This window comes from Rhodnius prolixus, unplaced genomic scaffold (assembly GCF_049639745.1).
Source record: "Rhodnius prolixus isolate KJV_2025 unplaced genomic scaffold, Rpr scaffold_1, whole genome shotgun sequence".
Classification (NCBI taxonomy): Eukaryota; Metazoa; Arthropoda; class Insecta; order Hemiptera; family Reduviidae; genus Rhodnius; species Rhodnius prolixus.
Window position 1 is genome coordinate 829,192 of NW_027411581.1, and position 23,669 is coordinate 852,860.

At 35.5% G+C, this 23,669-nt stretch overlaps 2 protein-coding genes across 8 annotated transcripts in view; one reads left to right on the plus strand and one right to left on the minus strand.

Moving 5' to 3' along the window:
• On the plus strand, positions 1-20,500 carry LOC141452090 (ABC transporter G family member 20-like). 5 transcript variants are annotated; one of them, XM_074123933.1, is made up of 16 exons: positions 1-156; positions 6,314-6,460; positions 11,452-11,584; positions 12,705-12,859; positions 13,079-13,186; positions 13,290-13,380; positions 14,433-14,573; positions 14,925-15,061; positions 15,148-15,382; positions 15,950-16,127; positions 16,971-17,086; positions 17,160-17,230; positions 17,809-17,897; positions 18,916-19,092; positions 19,179-19,265; positions 19,871-20,500. In XM_074123933.1, the coding sequence occupies exons 2-16, from the start codon at positions 6,339-6,341 to the stop codon at positions 20,092-20,094; spliced, it is 2,064 nt and encodes a 687-aa protein (XP_073980034.1). In that variant the 5' UTR covers positions 1-156; positions 6,314-6,338; the 3' UTR covers positions 20,095-20,500. The 5 variants fall into 5 exon arrangements, with proteins under 5 accessions (XP_073980034.1, XP_073980044.1, XP_073980053.1 ...); XM_074123943.1 differs by lacking the exon at positions 1-156 and adding an exon at positions 5,643-5,902; XM_074123952.1 differs by lacking the exons at positions 1-156; positions 6,314-6,460 and adding exons at positions 10,251-11,168; positions 11,241-11,340.
• Positions 16,568-23,669, minus strand: part of LOC141452085 (ABC transporter G family member 23-like) — a 23,968-nt gene continuing 16,866 nt past the window's right edge. The window contains exons 10-17 of one of the 3 annotated variants that reach the window (XR_012457218.1): positions 23,216-23,393; positions 22,983-23,098; positions 22,315-22,385; positions 22,136-22,224; positions 21,890-22,066; positions 21,602-21,688; positions 18,258-20,872; positions 16,568-18,179 (exon numbers count right to left, since the gene is read on the minus strand). Coding sequence is in view for 1 of the 3 variants with exons in the window: in XM_074123916.1 (XP_073980017.1) it covers positions 20,652-20,872; positions 21,602-21,688; positions 21,890-22,066; positions 22,136-22,224; positions 22,315-22,385; positions 22,983-23,098; positions 23,216-23,393 (939 nt within the window). In the remaining 2 variants the exon portion in view is untranslated. Of the gene's footprint in view, positions 20,873-21,601; positions 21,689-21,889; positions 22,067-22,135; positions 22,225-22,314; positions 22,386-22,982; positions 23,099-23,215; positions 23,394-23,669 lie in introns of all 3 variants that reach the window. The other 2 variants (XR_012457215.1, XM_074123916.1) reach the window with 2 other exon arrangements.

The window sequence follows — 23,669 nt, forward strand, 5'->3', positions numbered from 1 at the left end:
CATAGTGGGGGTAACAATACAAGAGTAAGTTGATGTCTCGATTGTGACGTATTCTCAGCAACATGGAGAGCTGGAGGTGGCCTCTTGGCAGTTTGATGTTGCCACTTCTAAACGGAGAGTAGATCAGCGTACACCGCGGCGTAATCTCCCCTCAAGGTAATGTACTTTTCATTATTCACTCTCAATTACTTTTTACGGCAAATTTTCCCGAATCCAGCTGGCCATGTTCGGCAGCGATCTTAGCCAAATCTGCGGTTTTCATGAGGAAGCGTGCTTATTATAAATGTGTTCTGTAAAGATGCACTCCTAAAAGTCTGATTTTCTTAAAATTTGGAATCTACCAGCGAATTCGATTCTTATTAAAAAAAGACACAATATCAAACTATACAAGGCATGAGAGGGGAGGATAGCCTACGCCTTCATTAACCGGGAACCTGTAAACTGAATTCTTTCATAACAATGTTTCAATTAGAAGTATAGGCAAACAAGTTTGTGCATGATTGTCCTGAGAACGAAATGTTTAAAGAAAATAAACCATTTATGAGAAAATTGCAAAAAAAACTATAAATCAACCCTGTAACATGACACTTCCGAATTTGATGGAAACCTTATTTTTTGAGAGAATTGGAACACCTACTGCTGAGGATAACCAAAAGCCGGAATTCCACCCGAAATCAATACTTCCTCTTATAAAGGGCAACAATCACAACACTTTCTCTTACTACAATTTTCTAACTTTTTGAATGTACTTCTTCTAACTTCCAACTCCGAATATCATAGGCATTCTCACTATTAAAATTATCCAGTTTGTACCGTAAACTAAAATGACACTTCATAGAGAAGACTATCATAAGATCTGCCCTAAAGCAATTCTAGTAAACTTATGTTTAGATCTATGTGGTTGTAATGCACGAGGTTTAGAGAAAATATTTGGCATCTTCCAGAGAAACCTCCCAAAAGTCATTCAATGAATTGGTCCTTCCGAATGAGAAATTTTCTTCCAACTTGGAGTTTTTACAACACATCTAACTTTTCATTTTAGCTGAGTCAATCTTTTTGGGAGCAGGTAAGTAATGAAAAATATTATCAAGCATTAACAGGCCTCAATAACCCTTCAGATGTTGACGCGCTTTAAATACCAAAAGGATTAACAGGCATTGGGACCGCAAGAACAAATTTACTTTCGGTCAATGCTGTGTCATATTTTGCAAAGGTCTTCAGCGAATTTGAATTCATTAAAAACAAAATATTTGACGAATTCGGGCAACTACTTTGTCAGGAACGCCTGAAATTAATGGAGTAGAAGGAAGTCTGCGTATCAGTGACAGCTTAGATGAGGTTCCCAAAATTTGCAACTATCTTTGTCCCGGAGCCTTTAATTATGGTACTAAGCACTTCCTTTACCAGCAATCTCACTTTTAGGGCGTGGAACATCAAAGTACAGTTACTTTTGTTACATTTATTCTAGCAAAAAATCTAAAACTCATTGCAGAAGGGTTTCTCATTATTTGCTTGAACACCATTTTTCATTACTTAACTCTCAAATAAATTTTCTATTTTGAAAATAAATGATTTTCCATAAATTTTTAATAGTTGTAGTAACCTATAACTAATACAGTTGATCAAATTGAGACATTTGAGCTGCAATAGTAGCCAAAAGATCGCGTCTCGAAGCCTAGCGTTGTCGCTGCTACTTGAAGTCAATCTTCAAAACCGAATAGTTTTTGTTTACTCACACGATTATTTTATAAAGTAGTAACAACAGATCAGGCAGGACTAATCAGCCGTACGGGAGCATCATGCTTGGTGCTGGTTCCTCACGGTCTTACAATTACGTCCAAACTCTGTTTTCTCAGGTAGTTCACGTAGCCTCCACTTCGACCAAAAAGTCAATGCGATGCCGCTAATTCTCGTCTAGTAATCGAAATTAGAACGTTTAAAAGCTCTCTCACCCAGCTGTGTAGGGAAACCTTGGACCCGCTCTTCTTACTTTTTACGCTCCATGGCCCATTTACATCGTAAGCAATTTAGAAATACAAAAAGGATTAAAACTAGATAATTAGAATTCTTCTCTTACAAATCCTAACTCTTGTGTTTTCTTCGAAAACCGAATTCTAAAAAAATATTTGTACTAACGTTGTCTACTATACTTTAGTAGGATGCCTACATCCATTCTCCTCAAGAACTGTCTTAAAACTATTCGCAGAAAAATTATATCAATAAAAATTTAGGATCTACGTGCGTTCATTGTACATACGAAGTATAGAGGAAATTGTCGATGTCATTTTGGCGATCTCAAAAATAAGAAAAATTCATTCAGTAAAGTGATGAGATTTCTAGATGAGAAATTATCTTCTATTGGAAATTTTTACATTTAATCATTCTTAGGAGAATGTAAGAAATGGAAACGTAAGAAATGGCACTTAAGCGAGAAGCGTCTCTATCGTCTCTAACAGGAGTGCCTTTATCAAGTTTACCTGGGCAAAATGTTTTATACCTTGATCAGCGCAAAGAGTATGCGATGCTTGAATAAACCCTTGAGAACCACTTTCACTAAAAATCCTAAAAATAATGAAAAATCGGTCGTGTAAAGTGCCACTACCGGTGATTTTAAAGGATCTCACTGAGTGACCGGATATCCAAAGTAATTATAAAGTTTAGTTCCAGCGCTTTTTCGTTTTTGTGCTTGAGTGTTCGCATACATTCGCCAAGATAAGCACGTACCCATTTCAAGCACGTACAAGACCATTTCTACAGAGAGCAGGAGCCTCAAAACGCATTTCACAGGAATCACAATTTCAAACAATTAACAGGATCGTAATAGTTCTTCTAACTATAGTAAAAATAAACAATTTTTTTTTAAAATTTTTTCTGAGAATATAATGTTTATATATGGCTAGGCATTCAGATAGTTGTTTGCAGTTTGTAGGTGAATAAACAAACCACATTGGTTCAGCTGCAGTGTTGTATTGTCGTATTGTTTACGCAACAAACTACCGATAAAATATCGATCTGAACATAAACCTTAATGTTAGACGATATGCAGACTTTTAATTAATTCGCTTATTTTATTTTTCAGCGCAGGTAATAATGTGCACGGCCACAAAATTATTAATCACGAGTATGACGCAGATGTTTTTCTGCAAATGTTTCTTACCAGACACTGAAACCAATCAAACTTCTTAGCGTCCCTAGTGTGTCTAATCTCTAGAACATGTTTATCGATTTTTTTTCGCCTATCGCGAATTAATCCTATTGAGAGTGTGATGTGTCAAAACCGAATACTTCAAAGTAAAACTTGATACTCAGTTTGGGTAGAAAACCGCTTCTCTTAGGGTGCGTTCCACTAAGCGACCACAACGATCAAAACATACTTTCAGGCGTTCCACTTGGCGACCGCGGTCGTTGTGGTCGTGGCGAAAACGTCACTAATGACGTCATTATTTTCGCTCACGCGAAGCCCACAACGCCCCATCTATAGAGCTGGGTCGAAGTGGGCGTTCAGAAATTGGCGCAATTTTTAAAACAAAAGATGGCGATCGAAAAAATTATCTCATGTAAATGAAAGTATTATTTCATGTAAATAATAGAATGTGTTTCTCGAAAGTCTACAATAAATAAATAATTACTTATCCCTTTACATACTAAATCACTGAATAACACAAAATCATTTACCTGAAATAACTTTTAAATTCTTCATCTGAATAAAGATCAATTACACTGATCGCTAATAATACGTGGCCTAAGTTTTCGCTTTTCATCATTGCGATTTTGTAAAATTGCATTCCACTTATCATCGGAACTAGATAAAAAACTTTCTAAAGATTATTAATAAATATCTAAGACACTAAAATATAATATAAAAAATTGAATTACATATATCACGGTTCGCCTAGAACGATTTTAATTGAAAAGTTCACCAACATGAAACATTTTTCTTTCTCCTTATTATTTGGGTCAAAACTAACCAAAATCCACTGAAAACCAAATCGGTTTACGTTGCGGATTTTTTTTTTAAATTTTTTAGGTCAAAAAACGGCTTTTTTTTTTGCATTGTTAAGCTTAATACAGTTTTTTGCAAAACCAATGCATGCATTTTGAAACTGAGGGAATTTCCGACAGATTGATGTATTTTATAAATGATAAAAATGAAATTTCATTTTTATCATTTATGAAATTTAAAATGAAATTATAAAATACATCAATCTGTCGGAAATTCCCTCAGCTTCAAAATGCATGCATTGGTTTTGCAAAAAACTGTATTGTTTTTCCTTATTAGGCTTAACAATGCAAAAAAAGCCGTTTTTTGACCTAAAAAATTAAAAAAAAAAAATCCGCAACGTAAACCGATTTGGTTTTTAGTGGATTTTGGTTAGTTTTGACCCAAATAATAAGGAGAAAGAAAAATTTTTCATGTTGGTGAACTTTTCAATTAAAATCGTTCTAGGCGAACCGTGATATATTTTTAATATAAGCCAACTTTACCAATAATTAATAAAGTTTATTATAACTGCTTATGAACGGGTTTAAAATTAAAAAACAGCCTCTTCAAGCTTCTAACTTATTTTCGAGGCCGCCATATGTAATGTTTACAAGAACGGTTAAAACGCCCACAGTCCATTCGGTTTTCGATCGCAACGCTCGCAAGCAAGTGGAACGGACAAAACCGCGGTCGTGAGCGTGGTCGTTGTGGTCGCTTAGTGGAACGCACCCTTTAATAAGATTTTTCCCCCGAAATTCTTTAACTGAAGTTACGACTTTACTGATGCTGTTTTCAGTAACTTTTTTCTTTCTCAAAAATGACTCAAATAGTTTAATTTAAACTCTGCACATTTGTTACACACCTTAATATATATCTCTTTTACTTGAGAACCCCTTTAAATAATTCATTAAGGGAACCTCGGAGAACTTCAAGCACCACTCATAGGTGCCCTTCGTAATAAGTTACAGATCGGTTGAAATCAAGTAATGATTGCTAGAATAAAAAATTTGAATGAATTTGGTAAATCAGAAATGCGACTTCACAGCCTGGCAGCATATAGAGCTTTTCAGTGTTTCCTGGTAAACGGCTGTTGAGTTTGTTTCACAGTGGCATGATAATTGTACAAATTTATAAGTATCACTTTTATTTGAAACATTTTTCTGGAAAAAGCTATTTTGGATTTGGAAAAAAAGCTATTTTGGATTTAAGAATTTACAATCTAAAAACATGTAACTGATGGAAAATATTTACAAAAATTGTTGCGATTGCAGTAGGATCTCTCACTAGGAGCAAGAGGAAGTGCAAAATAATCTTTGATTCAATGGAATTAAATAGACAAGTGCAACCAGGACGGGACCAGGTTTTTTGAAGTAAAACCCTAAAGAGCATAATTATGAATATATTCGTTAATACAACGAATACACAAAGTAAAAATATAATGGTATTAGTCATTGTCCACATCTTCCGCATTGAGCGCTCGCGATTCTTGGCAGAGTCAACTTGAACTCCAACCTCATCTTAATCACGCGTCAGGCCATACTGCCGTGAGTGTAAATCTACCGGCTAACCCCACTCCGCAACTCCATGACGCTTACCCTCTCCAGCTTGGTGCTTCATACAAATCAAGCAACTGCAGCTGCGTTGCGCGTTTAAAAAATCAGGAATTTTTACAGGAAAAGAGGACGAAATTGTCAAAGTTGTTTCTCAACATTCCGCATTTTCTTTCAAGTCTTATGCAGCTGTCCTGGCGGGCAGTTTTAATGCAAGCATAAAAATAATTCTAAATAGTGTTTAAATTGTGTGCCTGGAAGGTAGTGTTTAAATTGCCTTTATTGTAGAGTCTTTTTTGTGGCATAAATTTAGAAATTCAGAGATTTTTTTTTTGGTAAAATTAGTGTTTTGTCATTTTCTCCAAAAAAGGTAAAACTTTTATTCAAATTAATTAAAAATTGAGTAAATTAAGGAAGAAATATTAAACTAAAAACTAAAGAATAGTGTCACAATACGTTATTAGGAAGGTGGAATAATGTAGTACCTGAATAAGCGGACAAATCGGGGGACAGAGAACGTATCTCCGGACTTCCTGTTCGCATTTAATTAAACTTTTTTCATTACTAAAATCAAATATGTCTTCGACTTATAGTTGAGTCGGTTAATGATAAATGTCGCTATTCTGAAAATGTTGCTGCTATTCCAGCCATGAAGTACAAAGTTAGATCAATTTTGAAACCATCACCGCTTCCGGCCAAAATTATCAACCGGTAGCCCGATCAATTTTCGGATTTCACTAGAGATTTTTCTGTTAAATAAAAAATTATTTTTTGTCTTTAGAGAACACAGTCCAGTTATTTTGGCAATGTCTACGAATAACAGGACTGGCGAGGAGCAGCTGATGGTGAGCGTTAGAGGAGCGTACAAGAACCTGGGCTCGCATCAAGTCCTCAACGGACTTGACATGTCCGTCAGGAAGAACAACATGTAAGTGATGTCTTTAGTTCTGAGAACAAAGTAGTTTCTATTTTGAATAGTTCCTACTTCGAAAGATATCGATTGCCATTCTCTCAATTGGAATCCACGTACAAGATTCAAACCAGCTCGAGCAGGGGGAACCAAATGCTCAAGAGACTACTTGACAAACGATCAAATCTAATACTTAAAAATTAAAAAAAGACTACTTAGCTCTACTCGCTGATATCCAAACTTTCAGATTTAAACTGAACCGAACAGCAGAGCATTCAAATTTTAATAAAAATTTAAACCTTCCTACCCAAATTCTTCTTAACAATCATTGATGTTTGCTTTTATGTAGCGACCATACCATCCAAACGAACCTGCGAATTCGGATTTGCTCTGATCTTGCCCAGTCCTCCTTCACCAATTCGACATCAAGTATATCCTACATCTTAAGCCTATAATCCGCGCCCTGGATGATAATTAAAGAGGATATCCTTCGAGTGTAGATACTTCAGAACTTTGAATTAATCGATTTACTACGTCACATCCAATGATCTTCGAGTGAGCCTCTCTTTTCTTCTCTTCTATTTGTCTTTTTTACACTTCAGATTAGTTGAATTTGTCAATATGTTTATTGTTGGATTTCATGGTGGCACATTATCAAGACATTAACTTCAAACTTTCTGTAATTTTGTTTGTTTTTTAAATTTACATATGCTGATTGCTCACGGACCCACAGATCATATTTTAGAAACTACTTTAGGGAACGTCTATTCGAGTTTTTGGGGCGAAAACTCAGAATGAAAATTTTCACGATTGCAATACTTTCCCTTCAGTGGCGTAACTAAATTTTTTAGACCCATAAGCAAATTCTAACTAGGGGGCCCCTACTATCATTTTTTTTATTTCAACTTTTTATACAAAGGAAAATTATTTATTTATCTTTAGAGCAGAGAATGATGTAGAAATATTAAATGAAACATTTATTAAAACTGTCCGGTAGGACAGTTGTATAAGGATTGATCGTCAAAAAGTGCACGAAAAAGCGTAACGTTAAAAAACACCCAACTTTGACAATTTTTTTCTCTTTTTCTATAAAAGATAAAATTCCCCAATTTTCTTTAAAATATAGGGCAAACCCTCCTTTATAACTGTAATTTTTTTGCAACCCCCCCAGACCTAATAGATTTCGAGAAAAAAGTTGCCGAAAATGAGCAAAAACGGCATTTTCAGAAATTCTTCTTCTTCTTCTTCTTCTTCTTCTTGTTACCTTTTTTGTAAACTACGTAGCGCCTAAACGCGAGAACCGATTTTCATGAATGAGGTGACATTCGATTCGGAATTTAATGTAGATGTGCCTTTTGGGGGTCTCGACGCTGTACACCGAATTAGAGAGGAGTTAGCCCCCTTTATGTAAGGCCCCCTTCAAAATTATTATTACTAATTACTCTGTAAATCTTAGCCCGATTTTGATAAAATTTGGTAGGATGATAGAGTTAGGGCTCCCCTACGTAACATTAAAGCGGCGATCTGCTCTTACACTAGTTAAGGGGAAGTATAGCAATCGTTTCAAATTATCGACAAGTGAACTGATTTTCATGAATGAAGTGTCATTCGAATCGAAATTTTGTACAGATTTGCACTTTAAAAGTCTCGTCGCTTCGCCTCATATGGAGGGGAGTTTGCCCCACCCAAGTATGGCCGTTTCTAAAACTATTATTACCAATATTTCTATAACGCTTTGTCCGATTTTGATAAAATTTAGCACGAAGAAGTGATTAAAGCTCCTCTACATGGCTGTGAAGTGCCATCATGCTCTTACACCTACTAAGAGGAAGTACTGAAATCGTTAAAATTATCAATGGGTGAACCTATTTACATTAATGAATTGTCGTTCGATTCAAAATCTTTGCCTCTTTGCCTTTTAGGGAGAAGTACTGTAATCGCCCGTTTATTTTTCTTACTCCTCTTAAAAGGAAGGTCTGAAATCGCAGTTTAAATTTGCTTTTTACGTACAAATACCTTCCTATTTTATATAAAAAGGCTTTCTCAAAAAAATTGTTATTGAGGATGGTTTGGGGACCGCAACTATAATCATTCTTTAAAAAGATCTCTCCAGTGGTAGTTACGGTTCCTACTTAACACCTTATCAGGTTATAATGATAGAATTGCTTATTCCTAATTTAAAAAAAGCAGTAAAGCAGATATGTAACTTAGCAAAATAGACAAAAATGAAAATCTATCCAAAAGGTACAAAAATCTCCTTAACAAAAACTTACAGTTTAAAAAGTTAAGTATAAGGGTTGATTAAGCGCCAAAAGGTACCCAAATCAGCTAGTACCCAACATTTCATTCAAGCTTAGTTGATATAATTTAAGTAATTTTGCTGCATTAACTTTTCCTTCACATTTTTTAGAATTTATTAGATGTCACAGACCCTTATGCTGGCCATTTTCATCTACAAAATATTTGTTCAAGTAGCACTGTAGATTGACTTTAATATCTATTAATCTATAATAATCAAACTATTAATTACAGGTTAAAAAGAAAACGGTATAAAAAATAAAAAAAATTACGAGGCTACAAAATTTAAAAACTTTTTTAAAAAAATGCTTACACCAACATACATCAATGATTTCGATTATTTTATTTTTAATAAAAATCGTCGGTTTAAGTTCATTCTTCGATTAAAGTAATTGTTATTTTATGTAGTAGTCAAACGTTTATAATAATAGGTAATAATTATCTGGCTCTATCGCAAATAATATAGTTTTCTTCAATCACACTCTCAATGTAGCTGTTCTTCTCACAATGTTATATATATGTTATGTAATATAAAATAAATAAGTATTGCATACTTTTAGGACAGCTAATTATTCCAGTATTTTACTATAAGTAAAATTAAATTACAATTGAGAAATGAATAATTGTTGTTGAATAATCTACTTGTTATTAACTGTGTGTTATTTGTGCTCACGAATATTTCGGTAAGACGAATTCAAGTCTGAAATATTGTTTTAAATCCTCCGTGATTCAAATTTAAACAGTAGCCGACTCTAACTTTGTCTTTTTCTACTTTAACATGCATGTATAAGATGTGACAACTTCAGAATAAAGGGCATATTAAAGATAAATCAGAAGAATAATTTGGAATAGAGTTAAAATAAAGTACCTATTTAAAAACGAAGATATAATATACATTTTATCATAATTATAACCAAATAATATTATGAACGAACGGGCCAGCATAAGGGTCTGTGACATCTAATAAATTCTAAAAAATGTGAAGAAAAGTTAATGCAGCAAAATTACTTAAATTATATCAACTAAGCTTGAATGAAATGTTGGGTACTAGCTGATTTGTGTACCTTTTGGCGCTTAATCAACCCTTATACTTAACTTTTTAAACTGTAAGTTTTTGTTAAGGAGATATATTTAAGGATTTCTAAACGATATTTACAAAAAGAAGTGAAATATATGATTTTTTATATATCAATAATAAATAAATTTTTAAAGGGGCCCCCTAAAGCCGGAGTCTCGAAAGCGTGGCTTCCCTGTAGCTACGCCACTGCTTCCTTTATAAGTTCATGGATTATTTGATTCTAAAGGGCTGCAGGAGGGCGTCTCTACCTTCAGTGATATCGTAAGAACGTTTCTTTCACAGATTTTCACAATAGTCACAATTGTGTGACTATACCAATATATCTTTGCAAACTAGTGCACATTCTAACGTAAAAAAAAAAAACAAACAAACAAACACAAACCTGTAATATTGTCCAAGGTCGAGAGTAATTCCATTCTAGGAAGGAACGTAAGGTAGTGTTTATGTTTACTGTTGCGTAATGAACTAAGAACACCCAACAGTGCGTGCAGCTAACTATCTCAGTGCCCATACTCACAAGGACTCCTCTAGATTTAGGAGTTCTAATCACCATTCTTATCTGTTACGTACAATTTCGGAATGTCTTCTTAATGACAGCGGTTGCATTTAATAGCTATTGGAAATTTGCTCTTTTGGTCAGTCAGTTTCTTCAAACTGGAAATTTTGATTACTTATCTAAATCTTTATATTATAAATGGATATCCTTCCTTTGTATAAATTACATCATAGATCCTGGGTACCCTGTGAGTAATTATATTCTATTGTGTGCGCACGCTCAATCACAGTAATTAGATCATAGCTAATATCATATAATGCATCATATCTACTAATTAAATATATATTTGTATGCTTGAATTTTCTTTATCAATTTCTTTATTTCGTTTTATACCTTTAAGAAATAATTGCTCAAACATCTAAATTAATTATCTAAACATTTTTTGGTTCTCCGGGACGGCTCTCTTTTTTATTTAACAAACAATTGTAAAATTCTTTTTTTAAAAAAAGAAAACAATCTCTTTTAATTTCTCTTATCGCTCGAAAGATGGTGCAAATTGGTGATGACATTGGGTTTACATTGGAAGTACCTATTTTGTGGTCGCCTGAGTTTTGTTTTAGAATCTGGCAGTGGAAATGCAACCCTTCAAACTGAAGTGTTTTATTCTATTAAATGGGTTCCAATTTCAGAAACTACCTCGTGTTAAAAGGAGGCTAATTATAATGTTAATAACCAGCATTCCTGTAATGTAATTAATTTCTATTCGGGAGAACAATAGATCCTCTAGCTGTTGCCGAGTAACATTAAGGAATGAGTTGGACAAAAGAATTGTGCATGGCGCACACGATGGCCAGGTAAGAGATACAACTCACCAAGTCAAACAATGTGTACTATTACAGGCAGTAATGAGTTAATTTCTAAACAAGCTAGGTAGCTGAACGCCGGCCATTACCGCTTCCTGTTACACATCGGCCACACTGCTTCATTCCACGCTTTGTCTTCCTTTTTCAGCTATTACTGATCAGAGTAAGTATACCAAATATTCACATTGGAATTTTCACCGTTTTGGGTCTCCAGAGTCAGAAAATGTGGTTTTTAGAAAATAATAAACACTAAGAGGAAAAATATGTGTTGCAGTTACGGGTTGTTGGGACCCAGCGGCTGTGGCAAAACCGTCCTCCTGGGATGCATTCTGGGCATGAGAACTCTAAGTAGGGGCCAGATCTCTCTCGCCGTCAACCACAGAAGGAACGTTGGCTATATGCCGCAGGTCAGTACTTGCAAACAATTTTTAAAAGCGGCTGCTTTTATGGACATTTTGGTGCCCATGACATTTATTTTTATATAGCAATATTTTACTATTTTAGCGCTGAATACTTTCGATGGACTGACATTATTTGATCAAGGAATTCCGGTTATATAATTATTTTTTCTAAATATATTTGTATTTAAAACACAATTGTTTGGACCGTGAAATATTTCAAAATGGTTCTTTAAAGGGTAGCTTAACCTTCCTAAGGTTAAGGTTAACCCTATTTGAAGTTTACTGCTTACTCTCCCACGTGGGTTTAACTGAAATACTTTTACAAATATATATAATAGTCCTTAGTACATATGTGTGTACACAGTTCAAAAAGAATCTATGAACAGGCGCTTCAGGTCCGATTTGCTTCAAATTAGGAATATTCTCACATATTTAGTTGTTTTTTTTCAGTGTTTTAGTGAAGCTGAAGCTATTGATGATGAAATATCTTACAGATTAATGACTGATGTTGAGTTTTCCATAATAACCAAATAGTACGGGAAATAATACTGGTAAAACGCTCAGGTATAACAACTCCAAGTTGTGAATCTGGCTGAGAAACACTCAGTTAGTGTTCTTACTGCTATTCTTAAAATGATTTTAATTTACTAATTTTCTTAAAACTGAAAGTGTTTAATGATTTAATTGGAGATTGCACTTGAAAGTTTCTAAGATTTATGGATAGATCTGATCTTCTTCCCTTGAATGAATGAAATCTCATATAGTCTGATGTTTGAAAATGTAGGGCCAGGAAATGTAGCGGGTGCTCGCAGGGAAAATACTAGCAGACCGCCTGTGTTCCGCTGGCTGAATGCAGCTAGTTTATACTTTTCTTCCAAGTTATTAATTTAGTTCTAAAATTGCATTTAAATATTATTATCGGTAAACGTGAAAATGAAGAGGAAAAAACTTCAAATTGTCCCAATTTTATTGAACATATTGCTGCGCTGTATCTACAATCTTGTTGTTGTTGACCTAGAAACGTACCTCTGACCTCATTACTGCTTTATTGATATTGAAGGACAGAGTCTACTTTATCTAAGCCATCTGCTAACCAAAATTTTCTATATTTTTTTATTGTTGATAGGAAGTGGCCCTGTTCAAGGAGTTCACCATCAAGGAGATATTCATATTCTACGGCAGACTGTTCGGCATGAATGTTCCAGCCGTGAGGAAGCGGGTAGAGGACTACGGCGAGGTGCTAGGTCTACCCGACTGGGAACACAGTATCGGCAGTTTGAGGTATCTTATATAGTCTTTTTTTCTGGTTTACTGTCCGACGACTTTCATGAATCACCTCATTTAGAAGTGGATTTAGTTTTTTCGCATTTTTCCGTGGGGTTGTCTGTTATTGAAGGCACATTTTAAACGGAAGAGTTCACTCTTACCTAAGAGGTCTTACCCTAAGATAACGATTCAGTAGCAAGTTAAAAAGCTCGCATGTTTTTTTTTTCTGTACAGTGGAGGTGAACAGAGGAGGGTGTCGTTTGCCGTCACTCTACTGCACGATCCGGAACTCCTGGTCCTGGACGAACCAACGGTCGGCGTAGACTCTATTCTCAGCCTGAGGTACTGCACCTGATCATCCATGCAACCTTATATTCTTATGTTCTCTCCAACTACCTTACAGTACTCCTTATTTACCCTTACTTCTTTGATTGAATTTTTACAGAATATGGAAATATCTATTGAAATTATCATCAGCAGGCAAGACAATCATCATCACAACACATTATGTAGAAGAAGCGAGACATGCCCACTGTGTGAGTATAATATTAGCTCGCAATGCTAACTAATCAAGATATCTAGGCGCAAATAGAGTCCTCTCGCACAGATCGACTTTACTCCAGCATACAACCATTTCAGGTGTCGTCAGTTTTCACCTTGTTTGAAAGGATTTACTTAGGCCAAATTCTGTCATTCTTTCTTCATCTCAAGGATCTGATTGATTCGAAGACTTACCAAGTCTTAATAGTTTTATATGCCTGATTTGAACTTATACAGTAAAGTAACACCTTATTATTACTGTTACCTAACTTTCAAATTAGGTGTTGAGGGCGAAACACCTAATCTGATTATTCATTGAGCCAATTAAAAACGTTAGTAACCTTAGAAGTCACTTTCAAAAATAACACAATTTTGGAAAGCAGAAATTATTGAAAAATTCAAAATCACTACCTAGAAACTCCAAAAAATTGTACATTTTTAATGATAAATACATTTACTTGTTGTTAGAGATTTATTCAAAGTACGGGCGCAAAGATAAAACGTTCACTTTAAATATATATATTTTTTTTTATTCAGTACTTGGAGGGCATTCATTGTAAACAAGTACTATAAGGTGTTCATCCGAGAATATTAATAAAAATTAATTACAAATCTAGTTGTTATTATTCACACTTATATTAGTGTGATGCTGGAGTTGATAACGAAGCCTGAGAAGATAATGTTACTTGTATACGTTAGGCAAGAGATATGGACCTTGTTAGGGGAGCCAGGAAGCTCCGAAGTATTTCTCATCGCCGGCCCTTTTTGGCACTACTGCCGATGAGCTGGATCAGATTCAAGAAAGACTGGTATTATCAGAAGAAAGAAACAAATGTTTACACAACAAGATGAAATATTTCTATATTTAATAGAAAGAATACAACCAGTTACAAAGTACAAGGGAATAAAATTCAACACCGTAGCCTGTAGTCAACTCACCGACAGAGCGCTTCCCCGCGGTAGAATTTTCAACTAAAATAATAATACTGTTGTACAACTACTAACAGATCTGATTGATAGCACTGAATGCGAGTGATTTTTGTTGCAGATAGGAATGATGCGAGCGGGGGTTCTTCTTTGCGAAGACGCTCCGGAGAAGGTGATGAACCAGTCAGCCAGTTTGGAGGATGCCTTCTTGGAGCTGAGTAAGAAACAGGACGAGTGTTCACAACTCACTGGTCTGTACCTTGTACGTCATCCATATATAATTCAATAAAAATACAATTCTCGGTCTATCTTGGACAAAAACGTGAAAAATCGCTTTACTTAATTCTGCTACGGGCATTTTGACCGTCAAATTTCTTCAAGTTCGGTTCCACGGTGATAATCAAGTGAAGTATAAGCATTATAAAGTCCCAATTCCTTTAATTGTTCGTTTGTGTAAATTACCCACACTCACAGCATTTCACTTTTTTAGATTCAGGCCTCTGAACAGATATCCTGTATACGCGACATCGCATATTTGATGCGATCTCATTACTTCCTCCTATTGCTGTGAAGAGGCCTAGCTTCTTTAAGAGATGATACTTCTATGTTGCAGAATTCCACACTTCTAATCTCGAAACCAATCAACGAAACGCTACCCAGTGTACCTTTGCAAAATGAGGATAAATTTAACAAAGACCGCTTTATCGCTCAGTTAATAAAGAACATCTTGTGGATGAAGAGGAACACGATGTCAGTTATTCTTTGCCTATTGTGGTTAGTTAGTAAGCAAGTTTCGTTTTATAATACTTCTGTTAGCGTAAATCTGGTAATTACAGGATTATGACCTTCTTGTTAATTCTGCCGGCCATGCAGTCGTTCTTCTACTGTATATCGTTCGGCCAGAACCCAGCAAATTTGAAGATAGTAATGTACTCGGAGGAACTTCCTCTGCACGCCGGATACGAGTATTGCCGTCAGGTAGCCCAAAACAATGCGTCCTACTACAACTGTTCTCTGCACATGCCGCTGAGCTGTGATTTCATTCATCGTTTGAATAAATCGTTTGATGTGGTGAGTGGTTATGATCTAAGAATTCTTCTTATCTCCTTTTATGGTTCTACCATAATGTCTTGAGTCTTCATAGGAAGTACATACCTCACTTAACTGCGTATAAAGAAAGGTTTTTACTTGGATAACGATCTGGTAGAAATGTAGAAGTTATCTCATAAAATGAATGTTCTACAATACAACAGAAGGGCCTATTTATTTCAATATACTATTTGTATAATTGTTTATAGTTTGAGGTATAAAACTAAATTTCACGAAACTTGAATGGGGGTTCAATGAAAAATGTGATATGTTTTCCATAAAGGCGGGATGGTACATGAAAATTATAAGTTGCCAAGTGGACAGTCAACAATCAAATTAATTAATTTGAATAAAAGTAAAAAATCTGAGGTTTGCTTTTTCGGGTATAGCGGACCTTCAGGTGGAGATCTGAAGTCAATTGTTTGTAAGGAGTATTAGTATTTTTCCAATAAATGTTTTTTTGAGAACCGTAAGTTTAAATCCTCACTAAATTCAGTAAAATCGGATATGTTTTAGCAAAGATAAAAGGGAAAATTTGCTTGATTACAGCATCTAGAGTACAATTTGGAAGCGGCTAAATTAAGGGTAGTGCACAACCAGGCTTGGGCTTACATCTACCTCCAGTCCAACTTCTCCAGTTCGCTCATTGAGCGAGTGCACGACCTTCTTTCACCCAAGGATGACATCATTGATAGCAGCATTGCCTACGTCACCATGGATATGTCAAGTAATGTACACTTACTAGTTCGTTATTACTAAGAATATTGTACTTTCAGTTTGAAATGTCGTCCTAGTTTTCTGGATTTCAAGATTTTTATATTCTATACAGGATTTGAAGAAAATGCTCCAATTCTAAACTGTTTATTTTGGGAAATAGCCAAGTTTGCCTAGTCAGTCAGCAAGTAGCTCCTGAGGAAATTGGTTGTGCGATAAAAAGTAACTCCTAAGGATGAGATTCTTAGATCTAGCTCTATTCCCTTATTACATAGAAACCAGGTTTGGAAGCTGAGTTATCTAACAAGTTGAAGAGAGCTTCTGATTTTTTTTTAAAGCAAAGCTTACATTTTGCTTAGTGCGTATAAAATTTTATTTTTAGCTCTGGTTTATATCTGGTTTTGAAACTACGTTTGAACTGGCTAACATCAAGGTTATGAACAAGGAAGAAGAGATAGTCAAACATTTATTTACATAAATTACTTGCATTGTGACAAACTGGTTCATTTTCAAAATTATAACTGGATCTCTCAAGAACCAATTATTCAGAGGTTCTTGAAGATGAAGGTGACTCAGTTAAAAAAAAAGATAATTATAATTACAAGCTTAAACTTTATTCCCTAACTACTTCTTGAACTATTTGAAAGCTAAAGCTGTAAATAAAGTAAAGCAATCGCTTATTTTTCCCGGGTAACGTAGTAGCTTAAAGTAGTAGCTCCACGCGGCATTCGAATTGTAGGTCTCCTACTTCTATTTTTGAGACTTTTCACCTGGTCATGTATAGGTACTTGGAAACAAATATTTGTCAATCTAAACATTAGGCCATTGACATATACGCAGTATTGCTTTCTTCCAGATTACGTTATAGCTAATTTTCTCCAGAAACAGTTAGTTGATTTGTATAACGAATTCAAGATAGAACTGTTGAAGAGTTGTAACATCTTGGTTCGTCTTGGCGAGATTCCTTTGAAGGTAATATGCCATTATTTTTGACTCTTGGTGAACTTATTTTGTTTAAAGTATTATAGTTATCTTATTCTCACAGTTTGAGGAACCAGTTTATGGAAACAACAACCCTGTATATGCTCACAGTGGACTTCCTGGATTCTTTTGTTCGTAAGTAAATATAAACTGATTTATTGTTTTCTTCATTTCGTATTTATAGAAATGCATTGGGAAATCCTTCATTTTCTGTCCAAATTTGGAATAATCGTTATCTTAGGAAAGTGGTAATTGAAAAATAGTATTCCGTAATAAACAGGAATTGAAAGAGATAAAGTTGCGACTGATAATCCGGAAATTTAAATTATTAGATACTTCTACTGATTTCTGGATTGCTTTTTTTTTTTTTAATCGCAAATATCCGTTTGTGAGTGCTAATCCTATTTTTAGAAACCTTTTCAAAGGAGATTTTATTTTTGGGGAGCTCCCCAGGAAACTGGAACCTTGAGGGCTTAAAAGCTCCTAGTACTTTAATGGCCAGATGTAGCACATACCCTGGCCAAGTTTGAAGAAATTTTTAGCTGACCGGAAGTTCGTATTTATTTAAACAAAAACTATAATTTACTGAAAAATTTTAGTCTTTTTTTTTTAAAAAAAATTAATGTGAGTTTATCAAAACAGACGCTTTTTGCAAATGGAGGCAAACTTTCAAAAAGTTATTAAATAGATGAATTTATTTATTTTGATTGCAGATTCTGCTTCTACTTTACTATGATCTTCACGTCCGGGGCGATAATGATGGAGAAGTTGGTGGGGCTGCTGGATCGCAGCATGGCGGCCGGTAATGTTCTCTCCAAGTTAATTATGAGTTATTTGTTTCTTTGTTAAAAAAAAAAGCAATTGAATATTTTAATCCTGACGACGTAATTTGAAGTCCCACTTGTGTGATCCCGATGGAGTGCAGCTTTCGTTTGGCAGTTGCGGAATGCAAATCCATGTGTCAGGAGTGACAATTTCTTTAAGAGTGATAGTTGGGGTTTCCTCATTTATATTTTCGGTAGCTCTGAGAGGTAACTGTCGCCTCTTTTTCGAGTACGGAACCACTTCTTATGCTCTCCAACATCTGAAATCAATCTGTTCGATATTTAGCCAACCTCTGATAGCAGTTTTGTATTTGGTCAATTATTTTTTTATTACATACCTTCTTTAAGCGTGTGATATGTAAACTGCGCCTGTCTTTTTCTGGTCTCATTGGTGAGCAATTTAGTCTTCTCCATCTTCCCACATGATCTTCTCGTCCATAATGAGGTTATCCTGTTCCAGTTCTTTAAGCACAGTTGACTCTCCCGATGTTAAGCTCTTCTTAACGTAATGTTCAAAAGTCACTTCTTAAATTTCTTAAACTTTCAGATAAATATATTAACAATAATTATATGCAAGTTTTGTTTTTCTTTAGTCTAAACTAACTTTTCAATTGGTCTTACTCGTTTATAGACTTCAACAAAAAAGGATTCTTCTCATTTAGCACACCTTAGTATCAGCCAAAGGTGAGGAGAACCCATTCATAGCCGAGTCAGATCGTTTGGTAAATAAAGAAGGATGAGTTCCCAAGACTTCACTAATAACCATTCTTCAACATAAATAAGAGTTTAAAACAAAGTTTAATTTTGTTGGCAAACACTTTTCAAGTTTTGTAATAGGTACCTACATTCTGACTTGATTCTGACTTATTAAAACGTTTAAAAAAGGATTGAATTACTTGTGAAAAGTATTGAAATTGTTTGAAATACAACTGAAGTACACTGTCAGGCATCGTACTTTGATGTCACTTTCATCTATTTGATTGCTTTCTTCTGCAGGTATGACCTACTTCGAAGTCGTCGGAGCGCACCTGGCCGTGCAGTTCTTGTTGATAACAGCGCAGAAAGCTGTGATGTTGCTTATATTCTATGTGTGCTTCGACAACCCGTTCGTCGGCAGTCTGTCCCTAGTCATAGCTCTATTGTTCTGCATTGAGGCTGTGGGCGTGGCCTACGGTAAGATTATTTCACTCATTCTTTACTCCTTGTGAATCTATGGGTTTCTATTGCTTGAATTTGATTCACCTGAGTTATTATTACAGGATTCCTATTGACAGAAGTGTTTTCCTCGGACAGACTCGTAACTTACGGTGGAATCGGAGCTACACTAGCAGTTTTCAGCCTTGGAGGTAGGCAGTATATGCTTATAAATAAAAGTTCCCGTTTGTGTAAGGTGATTACATTACAGCCGATAATAGTTTTAGCCAAAACTATAACAGTTTTTTCATCAGCGAAACAGTGAAAATGGACGATCCTGAGTTCCAATTCTTGAAGTGGCTTGTTTCAGAAAAGCAGCTAGGCTTGACTACCTTCAGAAGAAACCTGCATAGAACAGGTTGAAGAGAGTCCGATTTGTCCGCTCTATCGGTCGAAGGAATGAACGTCTTTGTTAGGCGACAAATTGTTCTGAACTACCAGATCCTCAATGGAGTAGGAATAAAAAAAAAAAAAAGACGTTAATTTTTAGTTTCTGCGATGTTCTCGAAACTGGTTTCTAGAATTTTCTGTTAACTTTTACTACCTTCATTTTTCTAGGAAAATTAATATTAGGTCTGCTAATTTTCTCACGTTACAGCTTTCCCGGAAATTTGGTTTCTACAAACCGCACAGTGTTAGTAAGAATGAAATATGATTTAAATATTCGTAATGCGAAGAAACTTGATTCGTTAAACCTTGAGAATACCAGGAGAAAGTCAAGTGATTATTCTCACCGTATTGTTCTTCGTTTCTTTAGGTATAATATGGCCGATAGAGGGAGCCCACATTGTGATCAGATCGTGGGTGTGGGCATTCCCAGTGGCGCCGGCAGTAGAGAGCTACAAAGTGATCTCGTCCAAGGGATACTCCCTGATACACCCGCAGGTCTACTCAGGCTTCCTATCCTGCATCGTCTGGGTCATTCTCATCACTTCCATCACCATTCTCATCGCTAAATCCAACAAACTCAAATCCATTTAATACTATAAACACTTACACTCTCCAAGTTTGCATAACTACTTCATAATTGTTTGAACCTTTCTAAATGAGTTAGTTTGTGTTACATGGGAACATGTAAATAGTACATACATATGTGTGATAATGTAAATATTTTTGTCTTAATATTGTAAATATCTAGGAAAGTAGATTAAGTTGTGTTCACATCTGTTTTTTACCCTATAAAAATTGTATGAAATAATGGGATGATCATTCAATCAGTAATACGAGACTAAATCTTTAGTTTTTGTGTTGAGGCATAAAGTAAATGCAGGCTTTACTTCATCCATTTTATTTAATCCTGTCTAGCCCAACACCCACAGGTTATGTAAAAAAATATTACTTATACACACTTACAATCGTTAAATTATTAAAGATATATTAATTGTTACTCTTTTTAACTTAATCGTCCTATTTCTTTTAAAATTATGTGCCGATAAATGCATAGGTAAATAGGTAAAAAAAGCTATATACAGTAACACCAACTGAAAAGCATCGTATCACAGTTGAACTTCTAAACACAGTTCCCTCATTCCGAACTGCTATCTAGTTTTGGAGTTTCTCCAGTACAGGAATATACTGGCCAATACTAATAGACACGATATATATACGTTGACTAGAATGCCGCGTAGTAAGTGCAAGTTAGAGAGTGAGTAATTGTGGCTGATTAGGCTGATGAAGGTCTGTGATGAGGACACCGATGGAAATATCCACTCCAAGAAGTTCAAGGACTTGTGGAACCCTTCCTGCGGCCAGATTATCCCTGGAATTCAAATGATTAATTATAATATTCTTAAGAGCAAAACACTCAATTTTCAGTTTAACTTGAATTACTAATATTGTTTATAATCCCTCTCTTATTGGTGGAGACATGCCAGACCGGTCTGAGACAAGTGATTGCTCCAAGCTAGCGCCTTCTTCAGCGCTCTAAATTTTGCAATTCCAAATTACTATTTGTCAAATAAAAATAAATAAAATAGCAATTAAAGAATATTTAGAAAGAATTCGGCCAAATGTAGTTCAATATTCTTCCTCCATGCCCGTCATGTGGTAGTTTCTCGGAGAGGTAGCAGAGACTAGTATTTAAAAATAGGCTTGTACTCTGGAATGCTCACCACCAGAACATGGAGTTGGCCTCATTTTTTGGTCTCTAATGTTCCAAAATGTGTAGGAACTTTACATTTTGGTATATTAGGTTTCGCATACTAAATATCAAGTGATACGTTCCGCAATTCTAAAAAAGGTTGAAAACTAGTGCTTTAGGAAGTGACCACGGATCCAAATATCCATAGAATGTGACTTGAAAGATTTATTGTATTTTTTTCTGCACGTAGAATCTAATCCAAGCGTTGGTGGGTAAGAGTGAGGATGTGGTGGGTTTTACCTGAGGCTACCAAACACAAATGATACCCTTTAGCACAAGATAGTTAATATGTTTTTGGATCAAATAAGATTGAAAGTACTGTACCAAGGTTAGGAGGTGTTTACTTACCAGATACATGGAACACTATGACAGTGGCTCCCACACAGAAGTAGGTGGCGAATAGTTCGTTGTTGAAAAGCTCAATGGTAGCGAAACCTATAACAAAGGAAATAGTTCAACATTCCGTCCTATGTTCTACAATAATACAATTAGATTGCTTTTTACGAAAGATCTGCTTTGTGCCGCTTCCAAAGAAAGTAAGGACTATAGAACTTAACAAAACCTTACAAAACGAGTGACAAAACGGACTTTCCTTGAGCCACGAGTAATAATATCTAGTGGTACTATAAGACGAACCTAGGGTGACTCCAAATATGTTACAGAGAACTTGCACGATCAGAATGTAGCCTGCATGGTTGACCAGGCTGTACTTGAAGATCTGGAAGAAGACGAAGAGCACGGAGATATTCTGGACCACCATGATGGCGGTCTGCACCAGGGTGTGCGCCACGGCGACCTCAGAATAGCGCATGCCTGCAATACAAGGATCTAGAGTCAGCACTGGCCTAACTCTGCTTTTATGACCAGAACGACCTCACTCACCTGCTGCGAAGTTCCTAGTCAACAGTCCCTGCACCTTTTCCGTCATGATAACAGACACAGTATAGATCATCGGGTAAAATGCTGAAAATCTACAAGAAAAAACTTACTTATTATCATCAAATTAATTGATTTCTTCAAAAATGTTCTCTGTAAGGATAAACAAACAAATAGCTACTTACCCACAAAGAAATCCTGGGACGGAACTTTCACTGAAACTAGAGTTAGGTGATCCGTAGACTGGATTCTCCATCTTGAAACAAAGATATTTTATTAAACAAGTCTTCAGATTATAGAAACACGGGTGTGAACAAAATATCACCAGCGAATACCATCAACTGCTGAATAGAGTTTTCTTTTAGTCTTTCTCCAAACAAGCTGGACCAATTTTCTTTTTAACTTTGTATATTTAAAAGTGGCACCAGTCGATCAACAACTTTTATCGTACATTCTATTCAGAAAATTCGCTTGATTAGATTTCTGTGAAAGGAGGGTTGGCTTTCCTCTAAATTTTCATTCCAGTATAATTTACGGACCTATGTTATGGGCACTATAAAGAAGGGATAAAGTGTAGATCGAATACTGGAGTTTGAATAGAATTTCACAACTTGAAGTTGTGTCTTTCCAAGGGAGATTCAGTCGGCTGCAAATACATCAGATTAGAAAATTCCTAAACGAGTAGAGCTAATGTGAGGCATTGTCCATTTTTCTACCGGAAGGAACCTCAACAGGGGTAACAATAAATCCCGAGTAAATCAACGGCACTTACCATCGAGTATTCATTTGAAAGGAAGTAGTTTTGTGTTTCCACATTTTAACGCTTAATGAATCCTAAAATGGCTTAACTCACCTTAATTGGAAGTGGAACATTCTTCTCGGACAATCCGCACTTCTTTAATACTTCTACAAAAAAGTCTAACCATAAATCTCTCAACTGGGTGATCAAAATGTTGTACATGATGAAGTCTGCAACGAAAGATTGAAATATTTGCTCTATACATATTATAAAAAATAGATAAAAACGAAAAAATCCGTTAATAAGAAAAAACAAAAAATTGACAGTCTGATAGAATATTTTCTGACCAGAATTATCTAGAGAGACGTGCATATAGCTGGAGTTGACGAAATCCTCGGGCGCAGATAAGCCGTACTCAATGCGACCCATTATACCATCCGTGAAGTTGCGCTGAATGTAGATTATAGCGCTTACTTTGTTCTTCAACAGGCTCAGTCTGGCCAGATCCCAGTTGTCGAAATATATCTGTAAATAATATCCATTGAATTGAACAACCTGACCTGCTACACATTCCCCGGATGTCCCTTTGTCACCTACTTACAGATTCCCTGTAATCCATTTTATACAAAATAAAAAACTGGTCAAAGTTTTGAGAACATATGGGTAGTCTTCAGGCAGCAAATATTTTGTTAATAAAGGTGATTTTCTTCTAATTTAATTCTCTCATAATAAGAGGACGAAGGCTACATACAGTTCGTTTTCTCTCATATCTGGAGATTATTTATGTCAAGTGTTCAGAAT

Excerpts from the sequence above, each read along its gene's own strand:
- LOC141452090 (XM_074123933.1), top strand. The coding sequence starts at position 6,339 with ATGTCTACGAATAACAGGACTGGCGAGGAGCAGCTGATGGTGAGCGTT. Across the intron at positions 13,187-13,289 it reads GACTCTATTCTCAGCCTGAG|AATATGGAAATATCTATTGA; the intron begins GTACTGCACCTG and ends GAATTTTTACAG. Across the intron at positions 17,231-17,808 it reads CTTCCTGGATTCTTTTGTTC|ATTCTGCTTCTACTTTACTA; the intron begins GTAAGTAAATAT and ends TTTTGATTGCAG.